The 13,255-nt window shown below is 54.8% G+C and overlaps 5 protein-coding genes across 5 annotated transcripts; 2 read left to right on the forward strand and 3 right to left on the reverse strand.

Annotated features, from left to right (window-relative positions):
* Nucleotides 1–457: 457 nt before the first annotated feature.
* On the reverse strand, nt 458–1,330 carry DICSQDRAFT_167645 (uncharacterized protein; the record flags this gene model as incomplete). Its single annotated transcript, XM_007363239.1, has 2 exons — nt 458–491; nt 549–1,330. 2 exons carry the CDS (start codon nt 1,328–1,330, stop codon nt 458–460), a joined length of 816 nt encoding a protein of 271 aa, XP_007363301.1.
* Nucleotides 1,331–3,578: 2,248 nt separating this feature from the next.
* Nucleotides 3,579–4,190, forward strand: DICSQDRAFT_54784 (ribosomal protein S7; the record flags this gene model as incomplete). Its single annotated transcript, XM_007363240.1, has 1 exon — nt 3,579–4,190. One exon carries the CDS (start codon nt 3,579–3,581, stop codon nt 4,188–4,190), a length of 612 nt encoding a protein of 203 aa, XP_007363302.1.
* A 2,929-nt stretch (nt 4,191–7,119) lies between these two features.
* On the forward strand, nt 7,120–7,660 carry DICSQDRAFT_134137 (uncharacterized protein). The gene is made up of 2 exons (XM_007363241.1): nt 7,120–7,186; nt 7,244–7,660. The coding sequence occupies exons 1-2, from the start codon at nt 7,154–7,156 to the stop codon at nt 7,547–7,549; spliced, it is 339 nt and encodes a 112-aa protein (XP_007363303.1). The 5' UTR covers nt 7,120–7,153; the 3' UTR covers nt 7,550–7,660.
* A 161-nt stretch (nt 7,661–7,821) lies between these two features.
* DICSQDRAFT_101426 (uncharacterized protein) lies at nt 7,822–9,572 on the reverse strand. Its single transcript, XM_007363242.1, has 6 exons — nt 9,512–9,572; nt 9,174–9,323; nt 8,755–9,113; nt 8,524–8,701; nt 8,317–8,470; nt 7,822–8,255 (listed from the first exon to the last, which is right to left on the reverse strand). Exons 2-6 carry the CDS (start codon nt 9,268–9,270, stop codon nt 8,186–8,188), a joined length of 858 nt encoding a protein of 285 aa, XP_007363304.1. The 5' UTR covers nt 9,271–9,323; nt 9,512–9,572; the 3' UTR covers nt 7,822–8,185.
* Nucleotides 9,573–10,096: 524 nt separating this feature from the next.
* On the reverse strand, nt 10,097–12,526 carry DICSQDRAFT_153476 (cytochrome P450; the record flags this gene model as incomplete). The annotated part of the gene is made up of 10 exons (XM_007363243.1): nt 10,097–10,181; nt 10,238–10,378; nt 10,433–10,570; nt 10,623–10,900; nt 10,962–11,087; nt 11,148–11,421; nt 11,493–11,693; nt 11,880–11,925; nt 12,018–12,104; nt 12,292–12,526. 10 exons carry the CDS (start codon nt 12,521–12,523, stop codon nt 10,097–10,099), a joined length of 1,608 nt encoding a protein of 535 aa, XP_007363305.1.
* Nucleotides 12,527–13,255: the final 729 nt, after the last annotated feature.

Below are 13,255 nucleotides of genomic sequence, written 5' to 3' on the forward strand. Positions count from 1 at the left end.
CAGACATTTTCACCAAGCCGTTACCTGGCCCGCAGTTTTCCCGTTTGCGTTCGTTCCTCGGTCTTACCTGATCCCTGACATCGACGCGAGGAGGAGTGTTCCTCCGCGCTGGTTTCTCTCCTAACTTTCTACTCTCATGCATTGTTCTAAGTTCTAATCTTACACTATACCTATCAGACATTCTTACTTCCTTACCTACGTGCTACGATCCCGTCTCTACAGCGAGGAGGAGTGTTAGAGTTCACGAGTTCACGCTTCACGCATCAGGCGCTGTAGGCCGGCATCTCCCGTTCACACTATACTAGCACCCGTCACATAACCAACGTCCCTCACTCGTTCCATCATCTCCCCGAGTGAGGGTACGTCGTCTCTCGCGTTACCCACATACTCACCGTACTCACTATGTCCTGTAGCGCCTCATACTTTGGGCTACAGGTAATGAAACTCACTCGTTCCATCATCTCCCCGAGTGAGGCGCCTCATACTTTGGGCTACAGAATTTAACAAATTGCACGCATGCGACGGGGCAAGCCATATGGAGGGCGTACCATTCTAACACGGTCCCAACCCTGAGAATCTGCAGCGAGGGCCAGGTGGCCTGCTCTAGCATCGCGCGCTGCATCCCTTGGAGGCCCCGCCATCTTCCGGCAAAGTTCCGGCCATCATGCATCTCACTGAGAGGCATCCCAATCACGGCATCGGGTACAGTAGTAGTGGGGAAGTATATTGATGAAAGATAAAGATATTGTAGGGAGGGGAACGAGCCTGCGAGAGCGTCAGCGTGAACCTCTCTCAGCCAGCAAGAATCGGCCTCCAGCCGGCGAAGGGCGGGAAATGACACAGAGTAGGCATCTAGACGCGCTGCCTTGATGGTCAGTGATTCGATGCCTTGGAGACTCGGATGACAGAGGAAGGGGAAGATATCGACCAATATTTCCTTGGTCAATCTAGGGTGGTGGTGTGGATTTGGGACAAAAGACAATGACACTGAACGGGGCGTGCAAAGGGCATCGGCAAAGATATCCTTGTATTGTGCAGTGATATTTGCGAGGTCGATGTATTCCAGAGAGGGAAGGGCCTGCAGCGCCGACCGCAGCTGCCCAGGGGTGATGACGTACTCGATGAGCCCGTGAAGCGTGAGGCTCTTGAGGTTTCTAGAGCATGGAAGGAGTTCACGTAGGTAGCCACTCGTCACTCCGAAGACATTAGGGCCCGTACCCAGATTGTTGATAGTGAGAACGTGCAGGCGGAGAGCGCGATTACCGACGTCTTCTTCTCCAGAAAGTCCGAGCCATCGACAAAAGTTGCCCAGATGATCGTCATCGACCATTGTGTTTCTGAGGAGTTCTAGTACAAGCGAATCGTGAAGATCATGGCAAGTCCTGGCTAAGCGAGACACGTCTCCTTGCGAGAGAAGGAAGACGAGATGGCGGAGGATATCGTAGGGCACCTTGGCAAGATTCGCATAGCTATCCATCATCCCCGAGTCAGGACTAGAGCGTAACGTAAGGCAGAAACACCTCGTCCATGCGATTGTGCTACTGACCTGAGGGGGCGGCACGAGGGCTCTGGCCGTGCTAAGTACAAGAGTCAACTAGGCGACTCTTCAAGCTTCAAGTTATACGGCATGCCTCGGAAAACGCCGGTTTCCCAAAGAGGCGAGCAAACCTTATCTCGTTGATGAATATGAATGGTCATACCACCGTCCAATGCTGCATCAGAGCTACCAAAGTTATATAGACACCGCAACTCTCGTCTCATTGAGATTTTTATTGACGACACTAACGGACATCTCCCGGGTTGCGTGAGACATGTCTACGGCACGTAATCCACCGGAGCCCCCAATCCGACTTGCCACGCCTTCAGGGATCCAAGAAAGTGTACGTCAAGCAGAAGGCGCCTCAAGGACGGTGGGATAGCTCCGCTTCGCACAAATTCCTCTGCGGATGCGGTTGCCTGTCGGCACGCTGCGTAAGTGGATGGGCTGATGACGCAGTCCGAGGGTTGTTCTCGACCAACCACGATGGTTAACTGGGAGACAGCGGAGTTCTGCAGAATGACCCTCAGTCGCTCCTGGACAGATCGTCATGAACACAACGCCGCGCGAAAGCTGGAAGATGCGCAGTGGCACTCACCAATATATATGCAAGAGGGATGCCCATAAGCATGCCCAGCGAGAACGAGATGGTGAGGCGTGTGACGGATGACGAGCCGTACAGCGGTGCTAGAAGGGTGGTCATACTCTCGGCGCTCGGTATGTCCACCACCAAGCAACGCGGTCGCACATCTGCCAGGACGGCGGGCATGACACCGTCGAGCTCTCGATCTGACTCCTCATAAGCGAAGGAGCCTGGGTCTAAAATCTCAACAGTGTCCACGGAACAAACGAGGCCTAACGAGTACAAGCTGAGCGCAGTCTCGACCTTGATTTTCATTAGTTTCTCCCATGAACCATGAGTAACCTGCCAAAGTTTGCTGGTGGTACGGAGCTCCCTGGCATCGTTGATGGATATTCGGTCTGGATGACGCCAGTAGTGGACATTCGGATTCGTGTATTGAATGTCGAGGAGAGTGAGCTGTTGGATGTTCGGGAAGAGGTGTATTAGGCTTCCGACACCTTGTGGGAGCCGAACGGACTGGAGCTCGAGTCGGCGTAAAGCAACAAACGACACATCGTGATCTGGAAGGTGGACGCTACGGAGGCTGAGTGTCTACAAAGTATGCCGATGGGAATGAAGAAGGAAGAAGGGATCGCCGAGGGGTCCTCTCTCACCGATCCAGCGAAGACCATACGATAGATCTGCCGTCCAAAGCGAGGGCAAGGTATTCAGGAGAGTTTCGTTGTATTCCGGAGACACGGAGGTGATAATGAGAATCTCCAAAGAGGTGAGAGAGATGACAGCTATTCGTAGCTGGTGAGGCGAGAGGGCTGCTGAGAGGTCGTTCATTGACAGATAGACGAGATTCGGGCAATTGGTGAGGATCTGGACTATGAGACGCTCTCGCCTCTCTGGCTGCAGGGGGGGGACATACCGTTTCCAACCCCTGGATTGTGAGGTGCCGAAGCAGGTGCGTATGGCTATGTTCGTCGCCAATGCGTAGCCAGTAATGAACTAAAGGGAGGCGCCCGTATCTGATGCAGGGCCGCCTGATAAGTTCAGCATTCAAGGCCTGCAAAAGATGTCGACATGTTCTTGCGAGGCGTGATAGGTCCCACTGTGGGACAAAGGTGATGAGGTTGTAGAGGGTATCGAATGGCAGGTCAAGGATATGCGACACTCGTTTTCGCGCGATGGCGGCATCTATGGCCAGATGTCTGTAGGAGCAGTCTTGATGGAATTTGCTGGACAAGAGCTCATAGCGCTAGCTCACACTCACCGTGCTGTTCAAGTTGCATTGCAAGAGGTTTTTGGATTACATAACGGACATGTACGACGAGTCCTTCACCGAAGACGCCCTTGTCGTTGAAACCCTAACCTCGATTCTCCAAAATCCGTGCTGCTGTCGGGAGCCTCAAGAACTTGTGCAAGTACCCTGTCCTTGTTGCACTCTACTTCGCACTCGCCCTGCTCACAGACATGTTTGCGAGCATACGACAGGCCGCGACGCGCGCTGCGCTTCGCCATCCCACCATTGTGCGGAGGGTCACCACGGAGAGCGTTGCGGACGCCGCAAAACAGGCCTCCGACGCAGGCCTCACCCATGTACCCTCTGTCGCTGGTCCCTCCGCCGTCTCTACGACCTTCGCGCGCACGGAAAAGCCCCCTGTCATTCACATACCCCCCGCGGAGGACCCGCTTCTGCACCTCTTTACGTCCATGGTCATGTTCGACGGCAAGCGGCAGATGGCCTCGCGCGTTGTGACGAAGATGCTCCTGCACATCCACGCCTTCACTAAGGCTCCCCCTCTTCCGATCCTACGCGAGGCAGTCGAAATCGCTGCTCCGCTTCTCCGCTGTCGGCAGTTCAAGCGTGCCGCAAAGCAGTACGTGTTCCCCATGCCGCTCAGCGAACGTCAACGGGCCAGGACGGCCATCGACTGGATCTGGGAGGCGGCGAAGAAGAACGGTGGGAAGCATGTATCAGAGAGGTTGGCAAGGGAGATAATTGCGATCGTGAAGGGGGAGAGCGAGGTTCTGAAAAAGAAGGCGGAGGTGCATAAGTTGGCCGTTCTTCATAGGTGCGTTTGATATTCTCTCTCTCTCCGCACATGTCTAATGCTTGATGCTGTCGTCGCGTTGCAGAGGCAACGTTGTCAAACCGCCACGAGTCCCTAGGTCAAACCAGGGTTAGACTTGCTTGTGACGTGCCCATACCTGTATGCTTCACTTCTAATATCGCAATGCGTCATCTCCTCGATTGTCCGTGGCCTTTCCCCATACAAGTGAAAATGTGCCCGTAACGGACTCGTGCCATAGAAAGTACGACTGATATACAAGTATGTGACAGAGTACAAGGCTAGCGCTACGCATTGCGCAACTTCATGCATGTCCCTTGGCACTACGCATCCGGTATCTTGACGGTCCCAGGCGCACAAGCATGTCGCACTTACCTTGGGTATGTGGTCGATACCTGATTTCTAAGACCTTCTTGCTGTGCACACGAGGTCAAATGCCGCACGTGTCGGAGTGAAGCACGCTACGCCCCTGAAAGGGACGATCTTGCAGCCTCGGAAGTGGGTGAAGGTGTCGAACGTCGTCTTCCCGACCCACATTCCATCCTGCGCCGATAGTGCCGATGAGCGGGTTTACCGTCAGGACAATACGGTAGTTTCAGGGCCCACGACGGGACCGATCGGTCAGCTGGACTTTTTCTGTTTGGGGAAGCACTCGCGACCGAAGACGCAGACGGACGGGCTTGGGGCGGGTCCCGTCACCAGACGGCTATCTGCCCTTGTCAACCCTTGAACAACGTGGGCGAGGAACGCGCTTTCCCACCGACGTTACCCAGAAAGAAGGTCGCGTCAGGGAGATGGCCGCCATGCTACATGCCATCCTTACAACGGCCTCAACGGAGGAAAGTACCGTTCGGGTTCCAAGAGAACACAGGGGCAAGGCCCACAAGACTCGCGCAATGATTAGGGCAACACTCTTGGGCTCCTTGTACACTGTCGCGTTCCGCGAGCTCCGCCATGCCTCCTTCGTCGGGCACGACATCGGCTCGGCGCACTCCTCCAGGTTGTCAGCCACGTCCTGCGCGGAAGCGACGGGGGTAGGAGACCTCAGCAACCGTCGTCTCCATGCACGGTTTGTTGAGATCCACGTCCCCGACCGCGATCTGGTTGTCCTGGAGCATGAAAGTCGCCGTCAATTTCGCGTAGATCTGCCGATTCGCGTTGGCATCCGTTGCTCGAAATCCGGAGAGGGTGGCGCGGATGTCCTGAACGTGCCGCCGGTGCTCGGTCAATGCACCTCGTCAGGTGATCGTCGAGAACTCCAGCAATGACGCCGGGACGGGCATAGCTTTCTGCGGAGATTTGAGAGACATGACGGGCCGATTTATGCGTATGCGGACTTGAGGGGCGTCGTGAGGCCGCTGCTATCATAACGAGGATGATGGGTCAAGTTAGAGGCCTTGCGACGTGTTGGAGAGTATATTGCCCACCCAGTGCCATGATGGTGCCAAGCAAGCCCTTATGCGTCTGGAGAGCGATGCCAGAGCGAAACTATGGATTACGAAGGAAAGATTTCCTGTCAGAATCTAAGTCTGCAATGCACCTGCTATCATGTCCATCTCCTCTCTGAAGAGGGACTCTAATCTACAGAACAGACCTGCTCCGAATCGAAAGGGCTTGGCAGCCACTGCCCATCACGTTAGAAGCGCCAATCAGCCATGTGGGCGTCACTGGCTCTGGTGACCTTGGAAATGAACCGCACCGGTCCGTCAGGCTTGCCCATCTGCGCGAGAGCAATATGGTCTTTTGTATTCCCATGGTGTGTATGGCTCGGTACCATTGACCTGCTTCTGATGAATCATTCACTATAGCGTCGCGCCCCGAGCAATTCCAGACCGACCGACCGATCTGCTCGACCTAAATCAAGACATCTTCAACCACATTCTGAACTTCCTTGACCGCCCTACTCTTTCCCGTTTCTCGAGGACATGCCGAGCTCTTCATAATTTTCTGGCTATTGAACTACTTCGGGGTACAATCGTGATTCAGGAGCCGCTCATAGGGTCCTTCCAGGAATTTCTTGAGCCGAAGAGTGGACGACCCCGATACGACTCTCTGAAGCGTTGGCGGTTCTCCCCTCTCAAGCGCAGGCAGGACAATATCTCTTTACCTGCTCCGGAGGTTGGCGAGCTTGCTTTACACATCCTCCGGTCTGCGAACAACCTCGTTTCACTGTCTTTGGACAGAGTCTCCGCAGATTACTTCCCGCCCGAAGACCTGCGGGCGACTTTCGCTTGTATGTCCCAAGTACAGGAGCTCTCCTTGACAGGGATCGGCGCGAAGCACGAAGGCGTTTTAAGGGACGTCTTACCGAACCTCCTCACATTACGGCTTGACTTCTTATCCGACATACTCGCTCCTCTCGACTTCCTCACTAGCCATCGACGCACGATTCAGAAGCTGAGACTACGACATATCTGGGCTGGCAGGGCATTTTCCCATGACTCATCATCTATCACATTCCCTTCTGTTCGTTCCCTCTGTATCGATCCCGTTCAAGCCCCGAGCAGCTTGGTCGCGATGGCGCGCATGTTCCCCATCGTCGAGGTGCTCACGCTCAATCTCGTGCTACTCGATGAACAATGGAACGAGAGGGGCGGATTCTACGATGCGCTCTCACAGTATACCGCTCAGGACGATTTTGGCCCCCTCGCTCGCTGGCACGAGCGCTCTGTGGCTTCGGTGCGCGACCAAGGCGGTACGTGGCCCAAGCTACGGACCTTGCGCATCCACGAAACCATCGGGTCGTTTTCAGGCTGGTTCCCACTGTGCTGCCCTGTTGAGCGGCTGGAGGTCCCCGAGTCGCTCCTCATACCGGAACAGATGGCGCTGTTCTACGCAGACCTGCGTCCGCGCGTGCTGGTGCTGCTTCCGAACCATTCGGGCACCGATTTTCTTGGAGTCGTCCCGCGCCTTCTCGTCCCGCTGGAGAATGCGCCATCCGTCACGCACCTCACGGCCGTCATCTCTTCTGTAATGATGGCGGACGACCTCCCCTTGGAGCAACTGTTGGTCAGTGTACATTAGGGCGTATCCGTACCAGGAGAGACGCTAACATAGTGCTCGCAGTTGGCCCTCAGCCAGACGTTGGCGCGGTCCTCCATTTCGCATATTCTTCTGGAGCTCCCTTCGCAGAGTGACTTTAGTCAGATAGAGGCGCTGACTGAGCTTCACCGAGAGTTAGAGAGAGGGATGCAGCTCTTGGCGGGCAGCATTCCTTCGCTACGTCACATCGTCTTCGACATCGAAGGCAAGGGGCTAAAGGCATGGGAGGTAGCCGACATTGAGATCGCAAAATGGAGGCCGATCACCGAATGCGACGCTCGCCAGATTGTTTCGCTGGAGGGCATGATTTGGAGCGGTCGCGATGACTGACGCGGGTTGAGGTTCGGCAACAAGGGATTTGTAGCTAGGACTCACCACGCGTTGACCCGGTCTTCCGTCACTCATGTCCTTCTGAAGCATCCTTCTCTGTGTGACTCACGTCAAACGAAGGCCCTGACCGAGCTGCACAGGGAGGAATACAGCTTTTCCCCGGAAACATTGGTTCACTAGGTCGTTGTGGGCGCGAAACATTGGAGAGCCGACATGTTGGCCTCCCTCAGCTGGTCCTTTTGCGCCGTTGCAGTCCTAAGGCTGACATTTTTGGGGAGCCGCGCTATATATGTTTCCTAGTGTACGCACTCGTACTACGTCATGCATCGTCCCTATTTCCTGATCTACCATCAAGCAACTCGATTGACAGCGCTACCGGGGACCCTCCCAGCAGCACACCTTCATCAACCTTCCAACCAACAGATTTCGCAGCTTCCACGAATCCCGGAAAGATATGTGAGACGCTCTCCAGCGCCGCACTCACGGCTGAGAGCTGCGAATCAAAATTCGAAGGCGTCTTTCCTCCGCACATCCAGGCCAGTTCGTGCGCGTGCGCCCACGCTTTAAGATGATCGCGTGCCTGGTGCCCCTCCTTGAAGCTGACGAGAATGGATAGCTGGCTAGAGGGCGCTGATGCTATGGATAGAATGTACTTTTCGTCTGCGAAAACGTGGAGAAGCGCAACGATCTCCACATCGCTGAGCAACTGGGACCGCAGGCGAATCTGAGTAGAGAAGCTTGGTAGCCATGAGCTGGATGTCGCACACGGCTGCCTCAGTAATGCAAAAGGAACGCCTAGAGCCACCCGCGCGGGCGGAGCACTCCCGCAGTCTATCCATGACGCGTCGGTGAATATCTCCTCGCGGCGAGAGACAGCGATATAGCCAGGCACCTCTGCCTTGGAAGCGGGTTTCCCCTGGGCTGTGCCATGGAGTCAGACATCTGTCCTAACGACGCGTGAACCAGAAGCGTACCATCAAATGAGGAGCGATATTTTTGCCACGCGATGCTCGCGCGCTGCCTGTTAAAGTACCGCATGGATATCACACGTACAGCCATGTAGTTGAAGGCGAGATGGAAGAAGACCAGAGCAAAGAGAACAGCGTAGGTAGCTTGCGCGCTATGCACATAGTGCACCACGACCGAACCGCACTGCCACCGATCTGTTAGCGGCCACAAAGATGAATGACAGACACCACACGTACGAGCATACCGAGCAATGCAAGAACGGTCTCCTTGCTGCCGTCCTTAGCGCTGAGGTCTCCCACATCTCCCGGCCTTTCGCCGTCTGTAGCAAAATGCACAGTCAGCGCAGCCTTAGAGCCTCCGGCGACAGCGCCGCAGAGAGCGCGGAACGCTCCGCTGAGACAAAGCGCTACCACGCGTAGAGACGAGCTTGCGCCGGGCCTCACGAAAGGATATTGAGTCGATAACGTAACAAACGCCAGGTATGGCGATAGCGTGTCTGAGATGATGGCGGCATCATTCAAGACATCTGCAAGGAGGCGATACGTCTTCGCTTCGGGGGTAAGGGAGGTGCCGAGGTAGTAACCGCCAACGATGGCTGCACATACACAAAAGTGTTAGATGGACGAATCTTGACAGCTAAAGATTCTATTCCTACTTGTGAGTCGACTGAAAACGTCTTGGAGCACTGTCAAAAGAATCGCGTTTGTCGCGGACGCAGACGCATCTCCAACTCCGTGACCTGCCATCCCCATGCCATCAGCCCATTTATCGCGGTGACAACAAGAGACTGCTTCACCTTGCAAGACTGCGCGCGAAGCAAAAAGTGATGCGAGGGAACTGCAGAACGCCTGTAGTGCATTGTAAATTTGATACCTGGGATGAGGTTGTCTCGGACCAAACGATTAGCGATGAGGTAGAAAACATACTCTGTATAATCTATCACAAATGGGGTTCAGCAAATCCGCGGCTCTTCACTTTATACACCATTCTCACCTTCCGATACAGTGGCAGGGTATCCTTCGGGGAGGAAAACTTCGCTGAAGAAATGCCGCCAAGCGCGTCTAGTAGCCTACGTCCGGAACCAGCGTGAGTGAATCAGTGATTTGAGATATAGTGCGCTGAGAACCCTCAGAACCTCATTAGTTCGCTTTGTGTGTTGCATATTATTCGCTGTATCTTCAGTGTCACTGCTATACAGTGCAATTACGCGTCCGGATACATCCTTTTCACGAACCACGAAGGCCGTGGTCGACATGATGGTGCACCGACAGCTTCCGATGCTAGGATGTCTGAGTGTATGCCTCTTTGGGTTTCTAATCGAGGTTCCAAAGGATTGGATAGGCCAATGTGGCAAGAAGATTGCTAGTCCTTTAGTAGTCTGGTCAAGCAGATGGGGGCTTGAGGCAAGCTCAGGAAGGGCGCTTCTGGAGGTCGCTGGCACGTCGTATCAAGCGCCCGGTTGTATGTGCTTGGCAAACGTTAACAGTCTTATCTTACTGACACGAGGAAGTTACATGCCACTAATAGTAGTAGTATATCATTGGTCCTCGAAAGAGACATCATGCATGAACTGTGCATCTAATCTTCCCCCGCCATCTTTCTGATCAGTACAGCAGCCTCTTCGGACCTCGCAGTGATATCGCATTTGAACGGGACGGGGTGACTAGATCAAGGCCACAATAATATACCCTACAGACATGGAAAAGAGATACTACGCACCTGATAAAGCCTCGAAAGTCAATCGCAGGGATAATGTCGTTGCCATTTTCGTCTGTACTCTTAGAGATATGAAAGACGTAGAGCATGGTGGCGATCCCGATGAAGACCGAGTTCATCGCGAAAAACATTCCAGGACAGATCCTGTATGGGTACAGTCATTCTTCAGCTACCAACGGTGTTGGATGTCAGACGCACCTCCGTCCGAAGCCGAAACCGATGATAGACGGGTCTTCATGGCGCTCTAATTCGTGCAGCGTCCCATCCTCTTTGAGGTATCGCTCCGGTCTGAATACTTGGGGCTCAGGGAAAACGGTAGGATCCTGTAGCATTGACCTGTTCATGGAATCAATCTAATGCACCTCCGTCATTGAGGCATCATATTCACCAAATATTCGCCCAAACGACCGTGCCCTTGGGTATGAACCAGCCCCGGTATACGTCGTCCTGCGTGAGCCGGTGCGCAAGCCCGAGCGGGACGGCTGGGTTCCATCGGAGCACCTCTAGGACGATCGCATTGACGTATGGCAACTGAGCACGATCGGCGAACGTCGGGAGTCGGGTCCAGAACGCGCCAAGGACGGAGTCAAGCTCCGCTTGTGCACGGGTCTGGACGTCAGGCCAGAGTGTCATCGCGAGTATGAATGCGGTCATAGAGGATGGTGTCTGATATCGATTGGGTGGTCAAAGGATGTGAGAAATTACAGTATGTGAACGTAAAGCTTACAGTGTCAGCACCGCCCGAGTACAGTGATGCAGCCGCGGCCTTGATGAGCTCTTCGTCTGCAGGCGTTGGGGTGATCTTCTCCTCGAGATAGCTCGTCGTGAAAGAAGGGACAGCTTTTCCTGCTTCCTACGCGCCACGCTCAGTGAAACTCAATGTTCATTTTGGCAATTCCAAAGGAATCCTCACCATCTGCGTCTTCGCGAACCGGAACGGCAGATCATACATTTCGTCCAGCTCCCGTCGCATACGCCTCGCGACTGCCTTGAACCCGCCCCTGGGGAGTAGCCACTCGGGCACATACCGCAGCAAGGGAAAGCTGTCTACCAGGAATGCGCCAGGCTCTGACGCCTTCGCAAATCCCTGCATCGCAACCTCGACCACGCGCACAAGCGGGTCCTCTTCGGCATCCCTAGCCACCTGGTAGCCGTACGCGAGACGAAGGATGAGTGCTCCAGTCGACCTAACCGTTCCAGGTTCTCGTGCATGAAGATCTATGCCTCAACCATGGCAGTCAAGCTGGGGGAGACTCACTCGCGCGGATGCCTATAGAAGTTCGTGGGGTCTCGAAGGAAGCGCAACATGAGCCGGTGCGTCTCTTGCTCCTGGATGGCAAGGATGTGCGAGTCTAGGCACGCGCGAGGCCCGATAAATTGTTGGAAGAGTCTGCGGAACTCGCGGAAGCGGGGGTTGTCGGGCGCGTGCGCGTATCCAAGGCCGCGGTCCCAGCCGACGCTGCGCAGGTGTGTTGACAAGGTCCAGACATGGCAGGATCCGGTTCGCGGGAGATCGATGGTGCAAACATTCAGCATGCAATGAAATTCATGTATTGGGTTTCCAGACCCAGGCCAGTCATTGGGGGAGTTGAAATTTAAGAGCTTCAGAGTGCATAGACGAAGAGAGTTAGGAGAGAAAACTAACAGTTCTCCCGCCATGACGGCGTTGGGTCTGTCGGAGTATATGGTGCCTTCGAGTACCGCGCCAATCCGTAGCATGTTCGATTGTGTGCGAGTGACGAGTTGCGGATACTTCAGACGGGGCAAAGCAAATAGTGCCTACCTTTAGCGTCGAGAAGATCGTTCGCCGCCTTGACAGACCCAAGGATAAGGGTTGGCCTTCCCATAACGGTGATCGCCACGACGTCACCTTTATGGCAAAGCGTTCAGTAAGATGGAGGCAGAACATCACCATAACAATCCTGGAATGTATTGGGCGCGACTGCTGAGGGGCCTACCAAACTCACAAGGACACCGCCAAGACATCAGGCTTCCAATACAGCGGTAGGCCCGCATCTACTGCGCTAGATGCTATCCTACGTTGCCGCGGAACGTACCGTAATGCGAAATCCAGTCGTGAAACTTCAGCCATTGCTTATCCGACGGGATCTGCCAGGCGACACCTATGAAGGGCACACCAAAGGGGCCAGGAGGAGAAGAGCCGCGACGAATGAGTATGAAGAGAAAGACAAGGAAGAGCACCGCAAGAGCGACGTCAAGGACAGTCAGGCTATTACAGCCAGAGATCTGGAGGTCGATAAGCTGGCTGATAACATTGCGCCATGGCATTGCGTGCGGTCGAATCTGGCTAGGAACCGGCTGAGGCAAGCCCATTGAGACAGAGAGAAGTGTCTGCAGCGATGGCACACATCAGCAAATTGTGCAAACAATGGTATTGCATGGCCACGGCGCCCGAAACTGGCCTACCCTTTCCGGAAACCACAAGCGCCTACTAATGCTGGCCAACTCCCATATCGTCCGACAGACTCCGGCCATTAAGCATCTGCGCGCATGGATCCCGACAATGGTAGGTAGGTATTCATCTTGTCCTTCTAGTTCATACCACTCAATCGTCATCAGAGAAAGTGCGTATACGTCGAGACTATGCAAAGCGCTCCGCTGCATCACAGCCGCCTCCTCGGCACTCCTTACTAACATCTCCCCAATCTCTCTCCCGAACGCGCTCCTCATCCTCCTCCATCCTCCTTTCCGCCTCGGCTCTCTCTGCCTCCTCGTCTGTGCATCCGCCGCCGCCGCCATGAGTGGCGGCATGGGGCGGCAGGTCAGGTTGCGGCCTACTATTTGTAGAACACGGCGCCGAAGTGCCGATGCAGGCAAAGCGGGTGAGTGCGCGGCAACTCAGCAGCGTTGTATTCAGTCAGATGGTGTCGTTGCTGTGGACGATCGCGACAGCGTCCACAGCAAAACCGACCAGATGCCCCGTGCGCCGGAGCATGGGCATGCAGCCATTGTGAGCGTCTGCCCGGTGTGGTGACGATCCTCACCCTGCCTTCTTTCTAC

The sequence above is a fragment of the Dichomitus squalens genome, assembly GCF_000275845.1.
Source record: "Dichomitus squalens LYAD-421 SS1 unplaced genomic scaffold DICSQscaffold_6, whole genome shotgun sequence".
Taxonomy (NCBI): Eukaryota; Fungi; Basidiomycota; class Agaricomycetes; order Polyporales; family Polyporaceae; genus Dichomitus; species Dichomitus squalens.